The 26,748-nt window shown below is 43.6% G+C and overlaps 1 protein-coding gene across 1 annotated transcript in view; it reads left to right on the top strand.

Annotated features, from left to right (window-relative positions):
• The window catches only part of SLC6A7 (solute carrier family 6 member 7), a 47,263-nt gene that overhangs the window by 10,324 nt on the left and 10,191 nt on the right, over window positions 1–26,748 (top strand). Inside the window, exons 3-12 of the mRNA XM_075602072.1 lie at window positions 3,297–3,428; window positions 4,515–4,749; window positions 5,245–5,383; window positions 8,465–8,599; window positions 9,523–9,626; window positions 10,038–10,162; window positions 21,160–21,272; window positions 21,557–21,688; window positions 22,938–23,037; window positions 23,906–24,006. Coding sequence (XP_075458187.1) covers window positions 3,297–3,428; window positions 4,515–4,749; window positions 5,245–5,383; window positions 8,465–8,599; window positions 9,523–9,626; window positions 10,038–10,162; window positions 21,160–21,272; window positions 21,557–21,688; window positions 22,938–23,037; window positions 23,906–24,006 — 1,316 coding nt within the window. The remainder of the gene's footprint in view (window positions 1–3,296; window positions 3,429–4,514; window positions 4,750–5,244; window positions 5,384–8,464; window positions 8,600–9,522; window positions 9,627–10,037; window positions 10,163–21,159; window positions 21,273–21,556; window positions 21,689–22,937; window positions 23,038–23,905; window positions 24,007–26,748) is intronic.

Here is a 26,748-nt window from a genome sequence, read left to right on the forward strand (position 1 = left end):
TCATGTTTTTGTCTATGTGACATAAAATCACACCTCTTTATCTTTCAAATCAGGAGCTCAAACTTTGTCTAACAGAGATATCTTATTAGCGAATTCAGTCATAGATAGCCCATGACAACTGTCTGTAATAAATCCAAGTCACTTATTGGCTTCAGATATTTTCAACAGCCATTGTAATATTATCTACTGAAAGTCAAAAATTTCAACTAGCTACATTCTTTACTATCAGAAATAATCTGTGTAGTATCTGTTTCTCCAATCACACACAAAGGGTTACAAATGGAAGGGATATCTAACAGCTATACTAATTAGAACAGTTAGTTAACAGTTCTAATTAGTATAGCTGTTAGATATCCCTTCCATTTGTATCCCTTTATGTGTGATTGGGAATGGTGTATGAAGGGTGGGAATGGTGTATGAAGGGTGGGAATGGTGTATGAAGCAAAGTGCATCATTTTCATCTTGCATCACTTAGCATCAGTTCCACCAAAGTACTTTACTTCAGTTTTCCCAGTGTCATCTCAGCAGCTTGTGATTTGGGGTTGTCAATCGGAGGAGTTACATAACAAATGTAAATATTAAATTTTAGGATGCATCAAATTGTGTGGCCATTTTTCACCACCGGTAAGCATTAAAAAAAATCTGCCTTGTCAAAGGTAGTAAACGTCTGTAGTTAATAATGTGTTTCAAGTACGAAATTTAATGCAACCACACGCAGAAGATGGTGCAATGTGTAAATTCAATCTTTTTCTTATATTGCTATATCTCCCCTAGTGAGTCCTTCCCCTGCTGATTGTATGATATAGACTTACATGCTAGGATGTTTTTGTGCAGAAACGTACAAATATGCTATTCTGCACAATTTATAAATAGTTATGCATTTATTAAGAATTGTCCTCGAGCATTCTGTATTTGAAAGTACCCTAATTTAAACTGGAGCAGCTTCATCCGAAACATTTTTTCCCAAACCAGCTCATCATCTGCTCCCTGCGTTGTTGGCAAACTCTCAAACCCAATTTAGCAATGTTGTGTGTTATGCTTAATGTCCAATTTGCATTTGAAATGCTAGCGTAGAATTCTGCATTAGAAGACAGTACTTTTTCCCATCAATTGTCATTGAGAAAACATCTACAATGATGATATAATTTCAAGATATCTACTGAATCCCTAAAGGCTTCTGAGGAATCCTTCCTCTCTCCTCTCTCCTCTCTCCTCTCTCCACCAAATATTGTTGGTTTTCAATTCTTCAAACCATATGATGTAGGCCCTCACAAATAGCTGGTATTATGGCTCCATTTTTGGTATAGATGTGCAAAACGTGCAAAACGTTCCAAAATACATTGGAAAACGTTCACTTTTTTTTTTAGATCTTTTAAGGACGTAGATTTTCTCAGAAATCAGACATTTTCACCATCAATTCGTTGATTCGCCAATGAATCACAGCTCAGTCACAACTCGCAAGCGATTTGCCAAATATTTTCTCCTCCCATCTCCAGCAAAACCCGTTATCTCCGGATCAATGATTTGAGAATTTTGATTGTGCCGTGACTAACCTCGCAACTTTTTTCATGAAAAAAAATTGCCAATATCGCATGATTAGCAAACTTGGGCAAAACCATCACACATCTCTAATCTTTGGAGGTTAAGCTAACTCCTGAAGTACATTATTGTTAAAATTAATTACATAAAGTAGCAGCTCCTCCTTGTAGGTTTGGGAAGCAGCGGGTCCTCAAAGCTGAACCGTGTTAATTTCAGCTCTGGTTCCCGAGATCCTTCCTGGTAAAAGTTGAACGTTCCAGTCCTGTCCAAAAAACAGAACTGCGGTTTTACGGACAAGACAAAACTGGCCAATATTTCATGGTTCACAAACTCAGGCGAGCGCTTCACACATCTCTAATCTTTGGACACTACCATCCATAACCCATGCATATGATACATTTTGACTGAAACACTGACCCGTTGTGCTTACTCGTACATTACACTTTACCTGTAGAATCTCTCATGTTCTGAAACAAAAGTTAAACTGATGCCTTCTCATTCCTTCCTCGGCCATTGTACTGTATATTGCAGGATAAGCTATCTCTTAAATCCTAATTACCGAAAAGCAGCAGTTTCTCCTGATAGTAAAAAAAAGGGTGGTGGTGGTGGTGGTGGTGGGTCAAGAAAACTAAGACTGGAAGCAGCGGGTCCTCGGAGCTGAACCGCCTTAATTTCAGCTCCCGGGACCCCCTGGTTCTTGAGACGCTTACTGGTAAAAGTTGCACGGTCTAGTTCCCTGCAAGGGGAACAAAATCGCCGTTTTAATCTCATGCATTACAAATGAGAAGCTGCAGTGTCATCCGTTGGGGCTTCCTTTTGGCCCGCGTGAGGCAGGAGATTTACATACAAGGAATTACCTGTATTTTGGGATCCAGGTGGTCATCTCAGCTGAAAATCATAAGGTTAACCCTTGACTAGCTGGCCACTTGGGTTACTAAAAGCTTATTATTTGCACTGATGGATATAATGCCTTTTGTGTATTATTTGTAGGGAGTTTATGTTGTATTTGAATACCTTTGATGGCTGAAGGCATTTCTTTACAATGTATTGGTAGCCTCAGGGGTTTATAAATACATTCTACCATAGGGTTTTGTATGAAATCTTTTGACATAACTCTATGGTAGCAAAGTGTGACATCTCTCACCCGTGGATATTTGCATAGTTAGTGCTGATTAACACAGTTTTCTAAAAGTAATCACTTGTATGTATCACTTGGACTATTTAACGCTGAGTTCATGCATTTTTTTTGTGTGTATACAAATTACATGAATGTTGCTACCCATTTATTCGTAAATAATTCTTGGTGAATACAGCAGCAGTCCTAAAGAATATTGCTACAATGATACAATCCCATTTTGTAACAACGCCACGGTTAAACCCAGCTCTATCGACCTTCAATGAACCTAGGCCTAGGCTTCTAAGCTTCAATGGCACTGTTCTTATCACTAAGCTGCATCTTCAGCTCCTGCACTGCCAAAAAGTACATCACCAATTCAATTTACAGTATGTTATGAACATCGTTTGAGATTCTGAACGGGAAGAATTCACTTTGCTTTCCTTATGTAATCACTTTTTTAGCGCTCCGTTAAAGTAGTTGTTTTGTATTGGAGAAGTGTACATGCAACGCATGTTTTTGATTCTTACTGGACCAGCAGGAGAATTATTACGTAATAATGCATACAGAGCTTTAGAAACCTCAGGGGTCTGTTTATCACATAAGATCACTGTTATAATAGAGCTCTTCTCCTGTCTCCTAGGAGCTTTCCTTATTCCCTACTTCATCATGCTGGGCATCTGTGGAATCCCTCTGTTCTTCATGGAGCTGTCTCTTGGACAGTTCTCCAGTCTTGGGCCCCTGGCCGTGTGGAAGATAAGCCCACTCTTCAAAGGTGAGACTTTAAGCTTATTTGCTGTCGTACAGGTCGGGGACATGTTACAAAACCAATTACTCAAGCAAAATGAACTACATACGTGGACTTGTTATGTTTATGGACATGTGGAGAGGTTGACAGAATGTTAAATAAGGGTAAGCCCTAGAAAAATGTTATTTGTAGCTTAATTCTTTGTAATAAGTAGACCACTCATACAATAATCATCTGCACAGCGCTGTACATTGTTTAATATAGAGTGCCGTCTAAATCTAAGCATGGAATCCCCTTTGTACGGAGAACATTGGTACAGGAGCATAGAGAATCTATTTGATGGAGAGGTTGAAAAAGCTGTCTGTGAGGAGGTTCACTGGCTGTGCACTTCTTTAACCCAGGCTATGCTGAAAAAGCTGTGTAATACGGCAGACATATGCTTATAGGTGTCCATGTTAAAATGGGTAAGAAGTAAAGAGTGACACACTGAGCGCTCATTTGCATTTCATTACTAGGAATCCCTGGCTGCAGTGGAAGCATTGTATGCTAAGAGACAATGGGAAAAGACAGACCTGTCTGAGACATGTGAATGTGCTCACAAGCGGTATTTTTATTTGCTGTCACTTTTTTAACCCACCATAACTTTTCAATGTATGGAGATACATACAATTTTATACATTCCAACAAAGTTCATTGGCTTATACACTGTGCTACAAACTACAGAGCCAATTAAATCTATTCATCTCCATATAAACACACAGATACCCAACAAGCTCTGAGAAACCCCTACCATTACCACCTAATATATATATGTATATAAGTGTCAAAAGGAGTGCTATTGGGCGTGGCTAAATGTATACAACAAAAAATAGACAAAGATGCCCAAAGCCACTTCCAATGTGACAAAAATACACAGTGCAATACTTATATATTCTCTTGGAAAAGGGGTCATTTAGTTTAAACCTTTGGCCAAAGCGTCTTAAGCCTGCTGCCACTTTCAAGGCATGACCGTAGCAGGTCCTAACACTCATCTCCATATAGTCAGATTGTATATTCAGAGTCCAGGGAACATCTATTGTGAAGCTCTGATGTGTCTTCCGGTGTGTTCCACAGGTGTTGGGATGGGCATGCTCCTAATTGTGGCTCTAGTGGCCATCTACTACAACATGATCATAGCCTATGTGCTATTCTACCTCTTCGCTTCTCTGACCAACAGCCTGCCCTGGGAGCACTGCGGCAACTGGTGGAACACTGAGCTCTGCCTGGACCACCACATCATTCGGGCCAGCAACTCTGCCCTGCCCATCAACATGAGCAGCACGGTTAGCCCCAGCGAGGAGTACTGGAGGTGAGAGTGGTGGAGAGATAGGATGCTCTGCATGTCTATCCTGATCTCAGAGAAAGACAGATAGCAGTGAAAATAAGACAACATATCTGCTAACAGGTAGCAGAGAACAACTAAAGTATAGTATAGTATTACCTCAGACTATTTATTTAATCATCTATATACAGTATCTATCTATTCCATGTAACTATATATCTCTATATATGCATAACATATATATATACCGTGTTCGACAAACCTATACATTTGCTCGCCCCGTGTGGAGTGGATTTAACATCGTGGCGAGCTCCTATTGGCCCAAGCAGCACACGTGTGGTACTAGGTGGCGAGTAGATTTTTTTGTTCGGCGAGTAGATTCTTTGGTGATTTGTCGACCATTGTATATATATATATATATATATATAACGGTATCGTGTAATCATTTTTGATTAAATATATATTACATTTTCCTTGTTGGAGGTGTTCAGTAGTAATTTTGGTCACCTGTTCTGATTGCAGTCGCTACGTTCTTCACATACAAGGAAGCTCAGGAATTGGGGATCCAGGGCCAATTCGGTGGAACTTGTGTCTATGTCTTCTCCTCGCCTGGATCATTGTGTATCTCTGCATTCTTAAGGGGGTGAAATCATCTGGCAAGGTATGTCATTGTGCTACCATGTTACACTATTGAAGCTTAGAGATATCCTTTCACCAAGGAATTGAACAGATAAGAGGTTACAGAACCACTACTTTACTAGGAAGAGGTATCTGGGCTGCATTGAACGAAAACCAACCAATTAATCATTTGAAACACCGCCATTTGTACCAATGATTATTAAGGGGTTATGATCAGACCTGATTTTGCTCTCTTAGGGGCCTATTCTATAAGCCTCGATAAGCCACTTATCAAGGCCTTTTCAGCTCAAATGCCTACTGCTATTCTGTAAGCCTCGATAAGTGGGCGATAAAGGCGATAAGCCACTTATCGGCAGATTCTGAAACTCGTGCAATTCTAGTAGCCTCGATTAGTTTATCGAGGCTAATCGCGACTCTAGAATGACGACTTTCTCCCAAAAGCCTTGTGTGATGCTGGTGAGAAGCTGCTGAGAGGCGGCGATACAGGACGTTGAAAAAAAATGCATTTTTCCTGCATCGAATTGATGCCGGGAGTCTGCGTAGCTGGTACCCACTAATAACAGCACCGGAGCCCCCCGGCATGAATCCCGTGAAATAAAAATGCATTTACAGGCAACTTCATTACCTTAGCGGCTAACGCTAAGGCAATGAAGGGGTTAACCAACAGTGCCTGGTTTATTGTGGGTAGTGAGGGTGGGTGAAGGTGGTATTTGGCCCTTGGTGGGTGTTTAGGCCTTGCAGGGGGTTGCGGGTGGAGTTAACCCCTTCATTACCTTAGCGGTTTATACCTCTAAGGTAATGAAAGGGTTAACTCCACCCGCAACCCTCCACAAGGCCTAAACACCCACGCTTGGGGCTAATACCCCCTTCATCCAATTCCTCTACCCATAATAAACAAAAATAAACACAACAACCCTACAACCCACATCCTCTACCCCCAACAACCCCCCCACAACACATACAGTACATTAATGGGCAAGAGAACTGTTATCCAGATATGGATAATAGCTCATTTGCCCATTATAAAAGCAAACTTTAGCAAGCCAGCATAAATAAAGTAAATAAACCTTTCTACTTACCCTGCCATCATGAAGGGCACCCTCATCAGCATACTGCAGGTCCATGTCCTCCGCAGTATGCTGCCTTAGGCCTTCCGGTGGTGGGGGGGGGGGTAGCGGGACTGGTTAACCCCTTCATTACCATAGCGGTTCCCACCGGTATGGTACTGAAGGGGTTAACTCCTCCCGCAACCTTCCAGGCAGGCCTGACCACCCACCCTGGGACTACTGCCTCCTTCATCCACCCCCTCTGCCCCAAGAAACAGGCTATTGAGGCTCAACCCCTTCATTGCGGTAATGAAGCTTTTTTAATATAAATGTTAATACTAGTGTATGAGCAGGGGGTCTCCGGAACAGAACCGCATTGATTTGAGGTCTGGGGAACCCCTACTTCCTGAGATACAGGCCTCGTTAGGGGGTGCCGGTATCTCCTAAGCATTTTATTCCCACGGTCACGTGAAGCAAGACATTTAAATGCATAGGAGATACCGACACCCCATAACGTGGCCTGTATCTCGGGAAGCAGGGGTCCCCGGAACTAAAATCAACACGGTTCTGCCCCGGAGACCCCTGCTACACTAGTATTAAAATGTATATTAAAAGCCTGCGATCGCTGGCAAGATGTGCGCAGGGAGAGGCGGCTCTCTCTGTGCAGCTCTTTCTGCAGCTGGAATAAATCGCCGGGTGAACCCTTTTGAGAGAGGCGTTCATCACGTTGCCAGTTACTCGCCCGTTTTGGGAATTTTGCTATCACAGGTAATTGAGGCTTTCTGAATACCGTGATAGCAACGCTCACATAACTGGCATCGTAACCGGCCTGGCGATTTTTAAAAATGAAGCCTTATAGAATAGGCCCATTAGTCTTAGTATATCAAGCTATTTTGCTTACATTTTACTCGTTGCACTAGTTTTTAATTAGGGGCGTGTTTATGTGGAGAAATAGGAGTTAGGGAGATGTTACACAGTGTCATATTATGATGTGGTTGAAGTGTACCAACACTTTCATGTTGTCACGACTTTGTTCCCTTTTACCTGTGGGAAAAACATTCTAAAACAGCATAAATCTGCCAAACAGACATGCATCAAATGTAATAAATCTGATTACACAGCTACTGGTAGGAAAAACAATTATGTATTTTGTATACTGTATTTTATGATAAACATTTAGTATATACATTTATCACTCAAGTCTGTAACTCTACAGCTCGTATTCCTTTTTGGGAATAACCTATTGCACAGGCTTACAACCCATTATTGGTTACGTTTTGCTGCTGCGCCCCCTGTCTTCCCTGCCTCTATGCTCACGCCCCCCCCCCCTCCTTACCTTAGAGCTGCGTCAAATGACACTGCTGGGTCATGTCACGTGACCCATGACGTCATTTGACGCGTGTGATGTCACATGAACCCACGGCATCATTTGCTATGGCGACACGTCACAGAGCGTCTGAATCTTGGTAAGTATAGAGTTGCAGAGGCCTCAAGCGATCCCCCGGCATTTAATTTAAATGCCTTGGGGAAGCACACGGGGCCTCTGCAACCGCCCGCGCCCCCCCAGAAAAATCTCCCGCCCGCCCCAGTTCGGCGCACCCCTGAGTTAAGGAACCCTATCATTATATTGTGAAATTCTGCAGAACCCCAACCCGCTCTCCCCATTTTTACACGCACACGTACAACCCCCCATTTTTAACTCACAACACCCCCTCCCCCCATTTTTAAACACCCTGCCCCCTCGTTCCCCCTTTTTTTTACCCACAACATCCTATTGTTAGTGCCAAGCCATTGATGCAGGAGGGCCCACCAAGGCAGCCGATACAGGAAGTTGGGTGTGACTTCCAGCTGGGCCTATCTTGCATGCCCCCTCGGAACCCAAGGGTTCGGCGGAATCCTGGTTGAAAAATACTGACCTATTGTGTGAATATGGATATACTGTATCACATCATCTCCTCTTTTCACAAGGGAGTATAAGGATATCATAGAAAAATAGAAATAAGACTGTTGCCAATGGCTAGGATGGAATAGCTTACTCATTTGCTCTCCTCCTGCAGGTGGTATATTTCACAGCTACCTTTCCCTACATAATTCTGGTCATGCTGCTGATTCGTGGAGTTACACTGGATGGAGCCTGGATAGGAATCAAGTTCTACCTTACTCCTCAGTTTGACCACTTGTTGTCGTCAAAGGTAAATACTGGAGGGTGTCTCTGATTGGTTGTTTTTGCATTATTTGCGGACCGACTGCAAAAGTTTAAAACCCACTAGTGGAAAATGTAATGTGTTCAGTGTGTTGTACATATTGTCAGCTCCAAATTGGGTTAAGGCGATGTTTGTATGTTTTAGAATTCTCAGAACACCGAAGACAAAAGAGAACACCTACAGATGCAGCGGCCGTTATTCGGACACTTCACGCGTTGGATACCTCGGAATACCCATGTCATGGCGCGTTATTTCTTCCAACCTTACCGCCTTTAGACGCGAGTGCCGGCCAATGCAGAAAATGGCAGTGTTCTGTTTTTTTAAACACCTGAAATTGACACAGTAGCACAGTACTGTACACGTTACAATTCATTCATTTCATTGCACACAAAGAAACAGCATCCATGAAATTCAAACAAAGCAACAGCGATAAACACGAGTGCCTGGGGCGATTTGCCGCGTTAATGTCGCGTGGAATACAGCAGCGCACACGAAAACGGTGCCGCGATTTGTTCGAATAACGGCCGCTGCATCTGTATGGTAGCTAATTCCATAAGATCAGTATTGCACATGTAGGTCAGATTGCATATACATGCTGTTGGCAACAATGTAAAGAGCTGTTACCTGTGTCAATTGTTTCAATAGACCAGGTGTGGTCAACTCCAGTCCTCAAGGACCACCAACAGGTCAGGTTTTCAGGATATCCCTGCTGCAGCACAGGTGACTCAATTAGTGGCTCAGTCATTATGTGCTGAAGCAGGGATATCCTGAAAACCTGACCTGTTGGTGGCCCTTGAGGACTGGAGTTGGCCACCCCTGCAATAGACCATATGATTCTATCCATTCTCTCAGTGATATGAAGCCCTCTAATGCATAGACTTGTTCTTTATCTCATTTTCGTTTGTGTAAAGGTGTGGATAGAAGCAGCCTTACAAATCTTTTACTCCCTTGGTGTTGGGTTTGGGGGTCTTCTCACCTTTGCATCTTATAACACTTTCCATCAGAACATTTACAGGTAAGTGTCCAAGTTGATTCTTTAAACCCTTCCTTAAAATCTGTGTGAGGTTTATTTACACTATTAATAACCGTGTTTTTAATCAATTAATGGACACATTTTGTGCACTAGAAGGTGAATACTGTACTGTATATAGAAAACCAAGTTTGACAAAATTAAGCTAATCCAAAATCAAACAGAAGCACCGTCTCAGGAGAGTTCAACCAAGACCCAACAATAAAGTACTGACAATAAATCTCAATATTACTTTTAAACAAACTCTCTAAGGGCTGTAACATTTTCTTCTCCTGCATTACTAAGGAAGCACTAGTTGGATTTTCTCCACATGCCCCAGCTTTATTTGAAATGTTCCAGGCAGTAAGACTAGTTGGCTTAGAATTTTTAATGTCAGCTCCTGTTTTTATATCATAGGGACACATTTATTGTCACTCTGGGGAATGCTTTCACAAGCATACTGGCTGGATTCGCCATCTTCTCAGTGTTGGGCTACATGTCCAAGGAGCTGGGGGTTCCTGTTGACCAAGTGGCAAAAGCAGGTTAGAAACACGAGTTTCCATTCCTTCTGTGATTTTCTTGTGTACTACTGTTTGGTGATTAAATTATACAGTACTTTTTCAGATGTGTTATAATGTGGCAATTAGACAGTTTCAAACACATATGGAAATCCAATCTCAAGAGCCACTGGAGCTACAAACGGAGGAGAAATGATTGAAAAAGTATTTGAATTGCTAAAAATTAAAAATGGGTTTACTTAAGAAAAATCACAGATGTCCATCAAAACTATTACAGCTGCTATGCAATGGGATCTTGTAGTTTACATAACAATCAGCTACACTTACTAATGTTGTAGCTCATGTATAAACTCAGAATGTTGTGGTCAACGTGGGTTGACCAGATGCAGCTGGGTGAGCCTGATATTCTATTCTACGGAAGTGCCGGAAACACAAGCAAGGAAAGATCATGTCATCTCTTAAAGCCTTACATGATGGAACAAATGAACAACGTATTGCAGGTGACCCAGCAGCAAAGATATTCGCTGATGCTTCAATCAATACGTTTCCACTAAAAATAGCACAAAAAGGTTTTCCAGTCCTATTATTAAACCTGGTCTCGGGTTACTATGCTTTGCTCTCTGGATCAGAAATGCAGGGGGATGGGCAGAACTAAACAAAGAATGTACAATGTAGAGACGAGCCAACGAGTATTCTAAAGTTTGCTTTAAACTTGCCCTAAACTAGCCAGTTTACATGCTTGGTACATTTCAGTGACATTTCTGCAGAGGCTAATGGCCCATCGGATTAACACAGCAGGGGTTCCTGGCTGTCCCATTCAGTTTGAATGGGACTGGTAGGGACCCCCGCTGTTAATCCGATGGGCCATTAGTCTGTCTGCAGAAATGTGTGAAATGTTGCATCATGTACCCAGCATATACCCAGCATGTACCTGGGTCTTTTTGGACATTAGCCCCAGGTTTGTTTTAGAATAATCGTCGGCCCTACAGTATTGACAGATCACAACAATCTCATATTTCAGCTTCTCGGTATCTTTGTGTAATCTGGGGGTTCATCTCCCATCCTCTCTAAAATTTCCATCAGGCTTATACAGTACAGGGTGTCCACACTAAAAGAGGCACGGACATGATTAAAGTAAATACACCGGGCCTCTTTAGTTCGGACACCATGTATAAAGATACTGGACTTCACCTCCAGCACCCAAGGCTTCCTGTACATAGAGAAAACAGTCCGAGAACACAACAGGTCTGCCATGTTTGGTGCCTCACCCACCCACTGCACTCTAGCTCATAATAATAATTAATAGTAAGTGCTTCCCCACAAGTGTTTTTCTATCACTATCTGAGCTTCAGATACAAGGGGGAGGGTTGAGTGGGCGGGAGTAATAAGCATCTGCTATAATTGCTATGGAGTTTCAATAATACTTTGTTTGCCTCTTAGTAGAACAAGCTTAACATGATTGAAAGTGTGCTCATTGGACACATCCCTATGTATGTACATCTTTATTTATATACAGTGTTCGACAAACCTATACATTTGCACGCCCCGGGCGAGTGGATTTACCATCGTGGCGAGCTCCTATTGGCCCAAGCAGCACACGTGTGGTACTAGGTGGCGAGTAGATTTTTTTTGTTCGGCGAGTAGATTTTTTGGTGATTTGTCGACCACTGTTTATATAGCACCACCCATGTACATAGTACTTTACAGCAGTAATACACATGGCATAATAGGAATAAGTGCTTCATACATAAAAGTAGACATTAAGAAAAGGATTCCCTATCCCAAAGAGCTTACCATCTAACTGGTATGACCCCTAAAGCGAACGGATGCTAAAGCTGTCTGCAGGCAGCATCTCTCTGCAGCCTCCTGTAGTGCTGAATCTTATGTAACTAATGTCACGTTACTTGTCATAAGTGTAAGCTCTGAATTAGTGGTTCTCCAGCTGTGATTTGGAAGCCACATGCAGCTTCTTCAAGGCCCCCAGAGAGACTCTTGTAATCGATAGAAAGCTTAACTGCTTCACTGCTGGAGGACGAAGGAACGTGTCACAGGCTCCTCCAGAAGATATTGGAGCAGTGTAAGTATGGAGAAAAATGTAATGAGATTTCTTCTTCTACGAAATTTACAAAAACACAGAAGTTGACAAAAGAATATGGGGCATATATACTAAGACCATATTAGAATTTTTTCGTTTTTTTCTAAATTTTAGTGCTAAAAAGAGTACCTCTATAAAATTTGCGCAGTATGTATGTAGGCGTCATACATAATTAGTTGTTTAAAATGAATTTTGGAAGCACTGCTCCATGTCGAATAACTGATTGATACAATTTAATGATGATTTATTTATAACAGGTGTTAGTCAAAATCAATTATTAGTGTAATATTATTTGTAATAGCCGTACTGTGAAAATAAACAAAGTTTTAACTTATATCATGAGACATCTTTGCTGCGTCAAATACCTCTTTGGTTGATTCATAGCAACTTAATCTTGCGCTGACACTATTACCAGACATTTAGGGCCTCATACAGAGAGCAGCGCTAAAGTAAATCTCGCGATTTTTTTGAGAAATGCGCGCAGAAAACAGCAGAAAATGGCGAGGTACGAAAAACGCGCCATTTTTTTTTCTATTTCTGAATCTCGCCGCGCGGCTGGCGAGAACCTACATCTCGCCAGTGTAAAAAATATCTGAATTCAGAAAGGCGCGATCGCCATCTAGCGGCTGTTCGCGCCAAGAAAATGGCGCGATTTTCTACAATTACCTCCGCCAAAAAAAGTTGGCAAGAAGCTGGAGCTCGCCGGCCATAGGGAAAAAAAAAATGCGCGATTTTTTTCTCTCACTTTTGTGCAGCGCGCATCTCTCCCTTTTAAACTCGCCACACGCATTCATGCCATAAATTGCGAATTTCGACCATTTCTGCATATGGAGAAAAAAACTCTCCATTTAAGCTACTTTTTCTTAAACTCTCCAATTTATTCTAGCGCTGCTCTCTGCATAGGCCCCTTAGGGTTTACACCATGTTGAATTTGGAGGATGGTTTAGACTTTTTTGGGTGTACAGAAACATTATTTAGTAGAACATTCCATGAACATCCGTGCGCCCAGCACAGTCTATGACGCCGGAGGTCTCAAGTTGACCCCTCCATACACTTAAACCCCCAAGCTCTCCCCAATAAGAACCAGGACAATTAAATGGGGTCAAATGGCCACAGCTTTATTAGCAATCATACCAACTATTAAAAGCGTCAGATTGCACTAAGCCTGTGTTACTCAACCCACACCGGTAATAACCACAAAGCCTACCTAGCAAGAGATATATAAATACCACCGGCCAACTCGGAAGGACATCACCAGACCGGCCCCCTAACTATATTCAAGCAACACCTTCCTCACTGTATTTCCTACAGCCATCCTTCCCAAATGCAATCTGACCACTACCCCAAATGCCAGCTGAGGCAAACAAACATACCTTTTACTTTTTATCCTTTGCCTTCTTTTCCTCTTTTTTTTTTATTACAACATATTGAACCATACATTAATACATTTCAACCAATAACCAAAAAGGGACGGGAAGGCGGGATCCTCTTGACAGCACAACAGGGGGGGGGAGGGGGGTTAGGGGAGTTTTGACGAGGTGCTGCAAGCCGGGCCTCCCTATCCCTCAGCACTGCCCCCTCCCTTCTCTCCTCCAGTAATGCTGGGTCCTCCCCTTCCTTAGGCTCCGCCCCTCCCTTTAGGCTCCGCCCCTCCCTTTAGGCTCCGCCCCTCCCTTTAGGCTCTGCCCCTCTGTCCCTCCCTTTAGGCTCCGCGGGCCTGCCAGTCTCATCTGCACCGGCCATGCTGCTTCAGCAGCCCATCCACGGGCCCCAGGTGACCCACATGCCCTCTTATACCTCCTCCCAGGCACCTTACCCATCCCAAGGGGGGGAGAGGCCTTATTTTTGTGTATGTTTGCAGATGTGGGCTGACTGTGTGTGTCACTGTGTGTGTGTCACTGTGTGTGTGTGTGTCACTGTGTGTGTGTGTCACTGTCTGTGTGTGACTGTGTGTGTTTGTGTCACTGTGTGTGTGTCACTGTGTGTGTGTGTGTGTGTCACTGTGTGTGTGTGTGTGTGTGTGTGTGTGTCACTGCGTGTGTGTGTGTGTGTCACTGTGTGTGGCTGTATCCTACCCTCCAAATTCCATCAACATGGCTGCGCGACGTCACGTAATGCACATTGCCATAACAGCGAGACACTCCATGATGTCACGCGGCATCAAGTTGACATGATAACGGGATGTATTATGGCGTCGAGGCATCACGTGATGCCACATTGTCATGGCAACATGTCACCACCTGACGTCAGTGTCTCGTTGTCATGGCAATGGGGTGCGTCACGTGATGTAATTTGTTTTATAAATAATTTTTTAATGTGTTCCGGTTTTTCATTTTGAAAATCTGGTCACCCAAACTTTGACTCTTAGTTTCATCTGTGTGGGAGTAATCTGGGGAAGAGTTATAGAGAGATTAGAGGAGTTACTTGACCATATTATAATGGATGGGTCTGAAACTGCATCATTTGTTTTACTTTTCCAAGATCAAAAATGTGTGCCAGCCTCTACCTCGGCATAAACTTTCCTGTCTAAAACTAAGCAGAGCTTAAAAATAGCAAACTTTACATTTGACACAAAAAAAAGAAACCAAATACTTGTTTGAGCATCTATATGCATGTTCTGTCCCAAGCTCACTGTGGCTTAATGCTGCAGTGCGTAAACTGGGGGGCGCGAGACTTTATTGGAGGGGCGCTGTGGTTACAGAGGCCCCGGTGCTGAGAGCGCAAGGCCTCTGTAAATTTACTTGCCGGCTTCAGTCCACGCGTCTCCATGGCAACGCAGCATCAAATGACGCCCATTACCATGGAGATGTGACGTCGGAAAATTTGCGCACCCCTGGCTTAATTAGTAGAAACAGGCAGCTAAACTCGTCTCCTTTTCCAGCACGCAGAATCCTTCTTGAGTTTCTGAAAACTTTATTGAAGTACAAACAGAAAGCAAAAGGGGACTTGGGGTTAGCAGAATAAGGGGAGAGCAGTGAGGGAATAACCACAAACCATACAAGCAGGAAATAAGGCAGGGCGAAACCGGGTGTGAGGGATTCCCTGGATTATGCCAAATCAGAGGGACCAGAAGAAGGGGTTGCTAGGCAACAGGCTGAGGAGCCAACGAGAAGTTACACAGTAACACAAACAAATACTGAACAGTAACCGCAGCCATAGGGCAAAGGAAAAACCCATACAGGGGACAGAACAAAGCATATATCAGAGTTTGGTAGGTACTCTTCACCATAAATATGTGTACCGTGTTAGCCGAGCTTCAATAATCAAAAAATAAATAGATGATACCGTTCTGTGGCTAACGAAATGCTTTTATTTGTGCGAGCTTTCGAGATACACTGATCTCTTCTTCCGGCGATGTTACAATGAATGAAGCAAGGGTATACTTAAAAACATTGTCTCTTGGAATGTTATCTGTGCTGGTCCTTCCCCCGGTGTGGATGTGTTTTATGGCTAGAGGTGTCAAAGGGTTACTGAAAGCAAGTGAAGAAAGAGTGTGTATGTGTATCAGTGTGAATAAAAATGAATGGAGAGCCCACAGTATATACAGTGCTTTACACAAGGTGTGTGTGGAGTGAGAGTGGATATAAATGGTGTGGGTGGGTGTGGAAATGTGAGAGTTTGTAGCACAACTAAAAGTGTGTGTGGATACTATGTGGTCCCTATTGGTGTATAGGGATGGAAAAATAAGGAGTATTAGTATGTGTGAGAGACAGCTGTGTGTGCATACATATAGCACAGTATGTACAGACATGGCCTTTAGCGCTCATGGGAAGAGAGTTCGCTAGTGTCAGTAATGACTCATAAAATTTCAATCTCTGTTTAGGCCATGTAGACCTTGTGTAAAGCACTGTATATACTGTGGGCTCTCCATTCATTTTTATTCACACTGATACACATACAAACTCTTTCTTCACTTGCTTTCTGTAACCCTTTGACACCTCTAGCCATAAAACACATCCACACCGGGGGAAGGACCAGCACAGATAACATTCCAAGAGACACTGTTTTTAAGTATACCCATGCTTCATTCATTGTAACATCGCCGGAAGAAGAGATCAGTGTATCTCGAAAGCTCGCACAAATAAAAGCATTTCGTTAGCCACAGAACGGTATCATCTATTTATTTTTTGAATATATATATATATATATATATATATATATATATAAAACAATATATATATATATATATATATAAAACCATGGTAGAAATGCGGGTGCAGCATCGGGGCGCAGCGCAGGTGCCTGCAGCGGGGCCGGTGGCAACTGCTGTGACCACGCAGCACTGTTTTGTATGCATTTGAGGGGGAGGTTGTATATACTTGGGGGGGGGGGTGGGGATTTTTTTTAAATGTATTTGGGGGTGGGAAGTTTTGTGCATTGGGGAGTGGGAAGTTTTTTGGTATATATCTTGTGGGAGGGGGGACGGAATGAGTGAGCGTGGAGTATTTGACGGAAGGAGAGGAGAGGGGGTGAGTGAGGAAAAGGGAGTAAGAGTGAGAAGCAGGGGAGAGAAATACATGCGAGGCGGGATAGTGAGATGGAGTGAGACGGAAGGGAAAGAAATACATGGGAAGGGGGGGGGAAGAGAGGGGGCTTGTGTAGTGTGAAATGGGGAGGGGAGGCGGCGGGCAACACCGCCGACACGGGGGTGCCATGCTTAAAATGTTTGTCCCGGGCCCCACGATTTCTGTTGCCGGCCCTGGCTACCGGCACTCCATTTGGAGGTCCATATCTCCGGAAGTAGGGGGTCCCCAGAGCTGCTTCTTTCCTGTATTGAAAAATGAAAATAATGAAGAAAAACCCCCAGCTTGCATTGCCTCTTTAAGGCATTGATCTAACAGTATCAGCTTTTAGTGCTGTAACTGTCTGCATCCCACACGGGATATCTGTTGATGTACACATTCAGAAAGCCAGATGGTTCCTTTCTACTGAGGTCTGATTCTGCTGGGATCACTGCCTGAATATTTGGCAACCTCCGCGATTCCTTTCAGTTAATTCCACTTCCTTTTGCTGTATTTAATGTCCTACATGGCTACATGAGTCTCCATGATCACTGCAGTGACAGCAAGTCATTTTGGTCAAAATAGTAGATTTTCCCAATAAAAACAACAAGGTATTTTTCAAGTGAAACTAACAATAAGCACTGCAAGGTGAGGCAGCAAAGCATTGCTTATCAGCAAATAGGTTAATATAATATATACAGGGCTCGACAAATTGTAAAAAAATGTCGCTCGCCCGAAAAAAAAGTCACTCGCCCCACCTCCCAAAAAAAATGTAACCCCCCCTCCTGCTGTCGAGTGCTTACCGGTGGTGGGGGGCGGCGGCATGGTGTGGCGTCTCGCGGCCTTCTCTTGCATTTTCCGTGTCTCCCCTGTCAACTCCCGTGTAAATGGCTGCGCGGCGTCAAATGATGCCATGGCAACGTGACACCCTGTGACGTCATGCTGTCTCGTAGCGTCATGGCAAAGAGGCGTCATTTGCCGCCGCGCAGCCATTTTCTAGACACCTCCCGCCCCCGTGACACCTCCCTTGTTACATCCCTTTGTATTGGGTGATCCATTACAGCACAGGACAAAGTCATACCAGTGGGAGTTTATTCTAAATATTCGATCTGTATACTTGTATGTATTTATTGGATGATGTACATCTGTGTATCTTTGTTTTTGTGTTGTTTTCTTTTATGATGAAAACCCCAATAAAACTGTTTGTAATAAAAAAAAAGAAAAGAACCATAACTCCAGATTAACATATTTACGGATATTTTTTAGAGCTAAATTATCACACATTATTGAATTCATGTTCCTGTGAAGGCATTGTTTTTTTTTGTTATAACGTCATACACACGTCATTGTGATTTGCAGAGGGACTTGTGTGGCATACAGCAGCAATAGGTTTCAAGACAGCAGACCTTATTTCAGGCAATGCAGCACTAACTGTATAGTGCGACAGCAATCAATGGTGTGAAATGACTCATTCCAGTAACACCTTCTCTGTCTGTTATCTTTAAAGCTGCCCTCCTGTTTTGAGTTTTTTTTTTTTTTTGTATAGGATTGAAGCAGGTTGTTTCCGGAGCTGAACCGCATTCATTTCAGCTCTGGGACCCCCTGCTTCGAGAGATACTTACCTCCATAGGAGGTGCCAGTAGCAGCTCTGGCTGAGCTATATGGGGCTACAGAAATGGCGGCTTTAAAGCTCCTGTGTCATGCGGACCAATAGGAAGCCACAACATCATCGCTTGCGGCTTCATATTGGCCCGCGTGACGGGACATTTAAACCTGCAGAGCTGCTACTGGCACCCCCGATAGAGGTATGTATCTCGGGAAGTTGGGGGTCTGCAGAGCTGAAATTAATGGGGTTCAACTCCAGTGACCCACTGGGAGGGGTTGGGTTGCGCATATGCTCTTTTAAGTTTCTTTAGCTTTCACATTTAGACTCAGATGGGGACAGGGCACTGGGAAGTATCCCAGATCAGTCAGTATATAATATATACTGCATTTTGAGTACACACACACTTCAATGTGCAGAGATAATGTAGCTAACATTTTGCAGCACTGCTCCTAAAGTCTTGCAATCTATTCTTTGATTCCTGATGGAGGTAAAATGACTTCACAAGGTGATGACGCTGGGATTCTAATTGTTTTCAAGCCCTTACAAGGCACTTATCTCTAGTGCAGGGGTTCTCAACTCCAGTCCTCAAAACCCCCCAACTGGTCAGGTTTTCAGGATATCCCAGCTTCAGCACAGGTGGCTCAATCAGTCCCTGCTTCAGCACAGGTGGCTCAATCAGAGGCTCAGTCTTTGACTGCGCCACTGATTGAGCTACCTGTGCTGAAGCAGGGATATCCTGCAAACCTGACCTGTTGAGGGGTCTTGCAGACTGCAGAGGGGACTGTTGAGGTGTCTTGCAGACTGGAGTTGAGAACCCCTGCACTAAGCAGCTAAGTCAATATAATCTGAAGTCAATGGGGTTTTCCAACCAATCGCTGCTTTTGGATCGTATTGATTTAGCTCCTAAGCCTTATTCAGTAAGCTCCAGATGAGTGAAGCCTCTGAACTCTATTCATTTGAATTGAGTTCAGAGGTTTCACTGACCTGGAGTGACATTGTCACAGGACATTAAAGGGGCAGTCCCTCCTAGGATCAGAGTGAACTAATTCCAGTGACATGTGTAAGGCGTCTCATCTGGGTAATAGACATCTTCTTACCCAAATCTGACACCTAAAAAGTATTTTACATCTATTTTTTAAAGTTAAGAATTGGGAAAGGTTTAATATCCCCTGGCTGCTCCCTTTTATGCAATGTCACTGTGTGTTTAGCAAGTGCCCCCACCCCTAATTTTATTGGCTCTCTGATAAGGACAGGGTGGGATAAGGGTAAAGAAAACACCTGATTGGACAAGCACTTCCCCCATTCAGAGGCCCTAAGGCTACGTCCATAGTACGCGCCATGGTGAGAGCGAGCGTGCGGCAACAACAAAGCGCAGCAGCTCTAAAGAGCCGGCCATAGTGATCGCGAGGGCGTGCGCGAAAAATTTGATTGAACAGCCAGGTCACGTGAGCGGTTCAGCCAATGAGGGCGAACCAGCCTCGTGACGTCACGGCCACGCCTCCCCGTCGCCTCGGATCACAGTGCAGAGATCGCTCGAGCGGCAGGCACGTGCGACGCCATGCGCTCCGTTGCGCGTGCGCACCTACTATAAGCGCAACCTAAGAAATGCAACTGTTCAACTATGTGTGATTGCACTTTTGCTGAGATAAGTTTGAAAGCGGGGTCCGGGGGGCTGATTTTGCCCCCCAAAATTCGCAAGCTTTTGACCCTTAGGGGCTATGCGAGTTCAAAATTTATATTCATCATCAATTACAGAACAGAGCTCTTACATCTATCCTATTGTTGTCTTTTCTATTTTCTTTTGGTTATTATCTTGTGCTCCCCATACCCAGCGAAGTAACGAATAGAAGAACGGCTGGGATGGTTTACTTGGGTTTGAGCCGCGGTACCAAAATATTGATACCATTTGTATCAATATTTAATATTATCATGCAACTTTATTCTCTTGTCACGTTTATATTTGTTCTTGTTTTTTTTTAAATTTTCGCACTATATTCACTATTTTACACACACACATCCAAAACTGGGGGATTTATATTGGCACTATTGAATATCCACTTTAGAGTATTTAGCTAATATTTGCGTATGGGGATTAGAAGGAGATCCTGGTTATTCTTTTGTTTTTGCGCAGTCATTGTTATGATAAAGGCAAAATAAGGGCAAATTGTAGATAGATGAAGTAATAAATATTTTGGACCAAATAACCAGGTTTGCTACATTAACTCTAATGCTTACTTAGTGGTGGAAAGAGCAGTGGTGAAAAGTGCCTCCTATGTGTAGAAGGCAAACACATTCTGTGCTCACAGAGTTCCGGTGAAAAACACACGCAAATAATGTATTGGATGCAGCGGCCATTATTTTAAGAAATCACGGAGCCGTTTTCGTATGCGCTGCTGTACTCCACGTGGCATGAACGCGGCCAATCGCCCCAGGCACACATGTTTATCGCGGTTGCTTTGTTTGAATTTCATGGATTGTGTGCAACTAAATGCAATGAAATGAATGAATTGTAATGTGTACAGTGCTGTGCTACTGTGTCAATTTCAGGTGTTTAAAAGCCACAACACTAAAATGCCATTTTCTGCACTCGCGTCTTAAGGCGGGGAGGTTGGAAGCAATCCCACGCCATGACATGGGTATGCCGAGGTATACACCGCGTGATTTGTTAAAATAATGGCCGCTGCATCTGTAATCATAGTTTACTACAGTTTATTACTCCCACTGGGACATTCATTTCGTAATCCGAAGGGATCGTGTTTGATTTCTATAGCAAGGGGACAGACATGCAACTGCCTTACACCTATTGTGTTTCTTGCAGGTCCTGGGTTGGCTTTTGTTGTGTATCCACAGGCTATGACCATGCTTCCACTCTCTCCTTTCTGGTCCTTCCTCTTCTTCTTCATGCTTCTGACTCTGGGCTTGGACAGCCAAGTAAGAGGGTTTTTGTTTTTTTGTTGCGATGGCTGAAATTTTAGAGCAGCGGATGGCAACTCCAGTCCTCAAGGATCACCAACAGGTGAGGTTTTCAGGATATCCCTGCTTCAGCACAAGTGGCTCAGTCATTATAACTGAGCTACTGATTAAGCCACCTGTGCTGAAGCAGGGATATCCTGAAAACCTGATCTGTTGGTGGCCCTTGAGGACTGGAGTTGCCCACCGCTGCGTTATGGGATCTCAGTGTATGTTCCTATTCCTGATTACTACTTTCCCTGCAGTTTGCATTCATGGAGACTATTGTGACATCCATCACAGATGAGTTTCCCTACTACCTGAGACCGAAGAAGGCTTTTTTCTCTGCTATTATCTGCATTATTTTGTTCCTGATGGGGCTGGTCCTTACAACATCCGTAAGTTACATCTCTTTATAGTCAACTCATTGTTGTTTTATTCTCCATCACTCACACCCATCATGGAACAAATACACAGTGCCCTATACCTACTGTATTACAAACTCGCACAGAGCTTGCACTTATGAGATTATAGTGCTTATTTATTAAACTGCACTATGGACAATCGGGCACTACAGCACAGAAACTTCTGCTGAAGTTAGTGGGAGGTTCTGTGTTCCGATCATCACTATTACAGTTTAATGAATAATCCCTTGTGTGCAGCTATTAATATGCTATGCCCATATTAATATGCTATGCCACTACGGGCCATATCTACTAAGCATTGCAAAGCCATGAGCCACCTTAAGGTCCCTTCACTTGAATTACGGATAATGGGAAGATCCACAAAGCACCAATTAGTGACTTAGCTCACTGTTACATCCAGACCCTGAAATACTACTGTAGGTCTGTTACAGAGTCAGGATAAGTGTAAGACCACAGTTGGGTATGATTTAACTATCATTTGATTTAACCAGAGGGCTTTTTTCCCTCTCCTGTCTCCTCCTCTTTTTTTTTTAACTTTAATTAAACACCTATTCAGGGTCTTGATGGTAGTAACGCTACCTCTGGGTAAGACCATGTTAGTTGGAGCTAACACGAGAGATAACTTCACATGGCGTTAAGCCTATGTTAATGAGATCACTAATGGCCATTGTTTTTGCATACTGATGTAGCGGCCGTTATTCGAACACTTCACGCGTCATGTACATCGGAATCCCGATTTGAAACCGCGGGATGAATTCCAGCCTCCCCGCACTAAGATGCGAGCGTGGCGAGTGCCGAAAAATGAATTTTAGTGTTCTGGCTATTCAAAACATGAACTTGACACAGTAGCACAGTAGCACAGTACTGTACACGTTACAATTCATGCATTTTATTGCAAACGAAGAAACAGAATCCATGAAATTCAAACAAAACATCCGCGATAAGCGCGGGTGCCTGGGGCGATTGGCCGCGTTCATGGTGCGTTCATGGTGCGTGGGGAACAGCAGAGAACTCAAAATCGGCGCCGAGATGTATTCGAATAATGGCCGCTGAATCAGTATATTTAGCTTTGTGGCTATCCGTTAAACTCAGGTTATTTATTTAGGTAGCATCACACTACTAGCCCAGATTTAACGGAGCTCTGTGGATCTGCCCCAAGGTGCCTTACAGCTTGACACCACTTAGTAAGCCCTAACTGGCTTTGAACATGTGTCATCCTCAGGGTGGAATGTACTGGTTGGTTCTGCTGGATGACTACAGTGCTGGATTTGGTCTCCTGACTATAGTGATCACCTTCTGCCTTGTGGTCTCTCGAGTGTATGGTAAGTCTGAGTGCCTCATTGCTTCCCTTCCATGCCGCTGATTAAAGGTCACTATTTATTCTTGCTATTATAACCACCCTGTTTGGCCTATTCTTAAAGCAGACGTTAGTCTTCCTTCAGTGTCCTACTTTCTATTATGTTCTGTGACGTCAGGAGGTCTTGAGTTACCGCCCCAGCCCCTGAACACAACCCAACCCCCAACCCATCAGACACAGACTCCAAAGTTGGGGTACAATGACCACAGCCCAGCAACACCTTCCCCACCTTATTTCCAACTGGATCAGTGATCCCTCCTTCCCACGTGCAAGCTGAACACTACCCCCACCACCAGCTGTAACAATAAACAAAACCGCACACATATTTTCTTTTCTTTCTTTTTTTGTAGATATAAATTATTTCCATAGCTCTTTGCTACTTTCCTTTATTTTTTTGTATTTAAAAAAAAATTTAAATAAATAAATATGAAAAAAATATATATATTTATATATATTATGTAACAAACATAAAAAAATTCAATGAAAACACATACCAAATAACAAGGACAGGATCCTTCTGGCCACCCGCAGCAAAAAAGAGGGTGAGCACTTCCTCCCTCATCTTCTTACACCCCCACCCCATCCTCCTCTGACCATCACATTATTTTAACTCTATTCGTTACCTCAGGGCCTCGATCTCTCTCTCTTCCCCCCCATGTCATGCTCTACAGAGGGCTATTTTCTCTTCTTCCGGTTAATGGCTAATACACCAAGAGAATCAAAGAAAGCCGGAGGTCTTTCACTGGGTGGCTTATGGATGATGTGACCTTTATCTTTAACCCTATCACTCATTAAAGCTTCTTGCTGTTCACGTGTTGCTTCTGCTTCTCCAGGAATCAAGAATTTTTGCCGAGATATACAAATGATGCTCGGGTTCAAGCCTGGTCTCTACTTCAGGGTGTGCTGGACATTTCTAACACCGGTGACACTGTTGGTAAGCAAAGGGAATCTATCTAAGGGATCAGTGGTTGGGTAGGACAAGCTGTGGCTGGATTTTATTATGCATTACTTTAAACAAGCAAAGAAACGCTAGTGTCAGAAAAGAGTGAAACACAATGAATGGGTACACAAGTGTAACGGTGTTTACCCCACACGGTGGGAGATTTGGTCATTACTGCATGTGTGGTGCATGATACCTGCTGGTAACTAGAGGGCTGAGTCGTCCGCCGATGGTAGTGGGGACACAGGAACAGGCTTCTGGGGTTCATACCCCACATATCTCTTAAGCAGTGCAGTGCCTTCATCTGCCCTAGGCTCCAGGAACTGAAGGTGAACTCCCACGGTAGAACTTATTACCTCCCCCCCAGTAAGGTCACGCACCAGGCAGGAGGTATATGCAAACAGGAACGGTTTTATTACACTTCTGTACAGTTACAGGAACAAGGCAGGTTCTACCCAATGTAGTCTCACTGGATGATGGTCCCTGGACCGTCACTACAGGCCAAAGGCACCCGCAGCCATCCTAGCTCTTCCCCACCTCCCTAACAGACGCAGAGGTATGGTCCACACTCACTCGCCCCCGAGGGGAAGAGGCCTGGAGAAGGCCCAATCTCAACCTTTCCAATGTGTGTCCTGCCTTGCTCAAGTGGGGGAAGGACTTCTAAATTTAGAGTGGTATTGCCCTTAAGTACAACTGGGAGGAGGGCACCAGGTCTGGCTCATGATTGGTCATGCCCAGGCCTGATGTCACTGCCACCCGCTCAAATGCAGTTACTCAAAGGGGGAAAACCCCATAACAACTACTAGCCTACTGGCAACCTGATTGTACCAGGGTTTACTGCCAGCCCAAGGGCAGAATAGTAGCCATCAGGTTACTTGGCTACACAAGTATAAACGAAAATAATTGCTTGCTGATTTAGCTGTGTAATTTAACCACCTGCGTCCATTTTGTAAAATGGTGTTAAATGTGTCCTAATGTTTTTAGGGGGAGGCATGGTGTCACGAGATGACCAGGCCATTTACACCTTTTTGCCAGGATCATGCATTGAGCAAAACAAGTTAATTAAATAAATTGTAAATTTATTCACAGAAATAGGCAGACACACAGTGTCACTCAAAATACAGCAAAAAGACACATTTACTTGGAAATTGGGGTAACAACCTAGACTCTCCTATCTTCAGGGAATCCTATCCCTGATCACAGTTGCAAAAACAGGACAGAAAATATTCCAGGCAGCTTTTCACTGAAGCAGCCGTTTTCTTGCTGGAGACTTACAACTGGGAAACTCTGGAGAACAAACACTTTGGAGAACTAACTACCTCATGGCCACAAGGGGTTATAATACCTCTGACTTTCATTACAGATTACTGCCCCCTCCCTATCAGGAGCGTGAGAAAAATCCCCGCAGCTAATCAGAGACAAGCTGGTAGGACGCACAGGGTTGCCTGGAAATCTGAATGAACCAAGGGGCATGTGCAATTTGGCACTTCTGGCCCTTGATTCCCTCAATGCCACCCACGGTGATGGGCCCCAGCCAGTCTGGTGGGCCAAATGGAAATTCAAAGAGCATCCATTGATCTGAGGACGTGGGTACTTGACTTCTTCCCTCCTGTCCAAATAGTTTTGTCACCTCAGAATTCCTCTCTGGATTTTGATCCCCACTGTATGAGTAGACATAGTGGCACTGTCTGAGAGTCTCAGCTCATTATACTTTGCACAAGCATATGTTCCCTAAAATATACACTTTAACAATATCCTAAGTCTTTTGGTTATGGGAAATAGAATAAGAAGCTGCACATTATTTCTTACTAGCCATGTACCCCACACTCTATACCACAATTAGGACTGGACTTTTAAAAGTCCCCTCTCAATCTTGTAGCTGATTGGAGTATCCCCAGAACCCCTATACCGGTTCTGGGTGACCTGGGCATTTACTGGGTATCCCCATTATCCTACGGACTCCTTGACTGTTTCAGCGACACCTCACATCTCTATGCCCCGTTTACCTTTCTGGGTTGTGCTGAAGCAGAGAACTTAGTGGTGAGTCACGCCCTATACAGCTTCTGGGTGACCTGGGCATTAAATGAGTATCCCCTTACATGAGCATCCCTATGCCCCCTTTACCTTTCTGGTCTATGCTGAAGCAGGGATCTCGGTGGTGAATCGCGTAACTGTTTTCAAGGGAGGATTTTGACTGGCCGTCTGTGCCTATATGTCACAGGGAATCTGACTTGATTCCCGGATACATTTCTGGGGTAGACACAATGTAACAACACTTTTACCGCAATACAACACCCCCCCCCCCCCCCCTTGAAACTCATAGCCTGAGAATCTCCACTGGTTAGCACTCCTGGAAAGGTTAAACACACATAAATTATTTATTGTTGCACAATCGCATACATTTCATGTACAACCAATGGGTCCAAGAGCTGACACTCTAAACCCACAAATATGGGTCAGAGGTAACCAGCCAGGAATAATACCTTTATTGATGGCCTGGTTACCGCTTCACCGTCACACAGGGTCAGTGACAGGGTTGGCAGACGTCCTGTATATACACGGGATTTCCCCTTATTTCATTGACGTGTCCTGTTATCCCGGAAAGGTCGGTCAGGATGCATTATTGTCCTATATTTTAGCGCCTTGATTAAAAATTACTGTAATGAAATCATAAAAACGTAATAGATTCCTACGTGACTGTAATAGTTCTCTTATCCGATATCTTATTGGTACTAA

Source organism: Ascaphus truei, chromosome 5, assembly GCF_040206685.1.
Source record: "Ascaphus truei isolate aAscTru1 chromosome 5, aAscTru1.hap1, whole genome shotgun sequence".
Taxonomy (NCBI): Eukaryota; Metazoa; Chordata; class Amphibia; order Anura; family Ascaphidae; genus Ascaphus; species Ascaphus truei.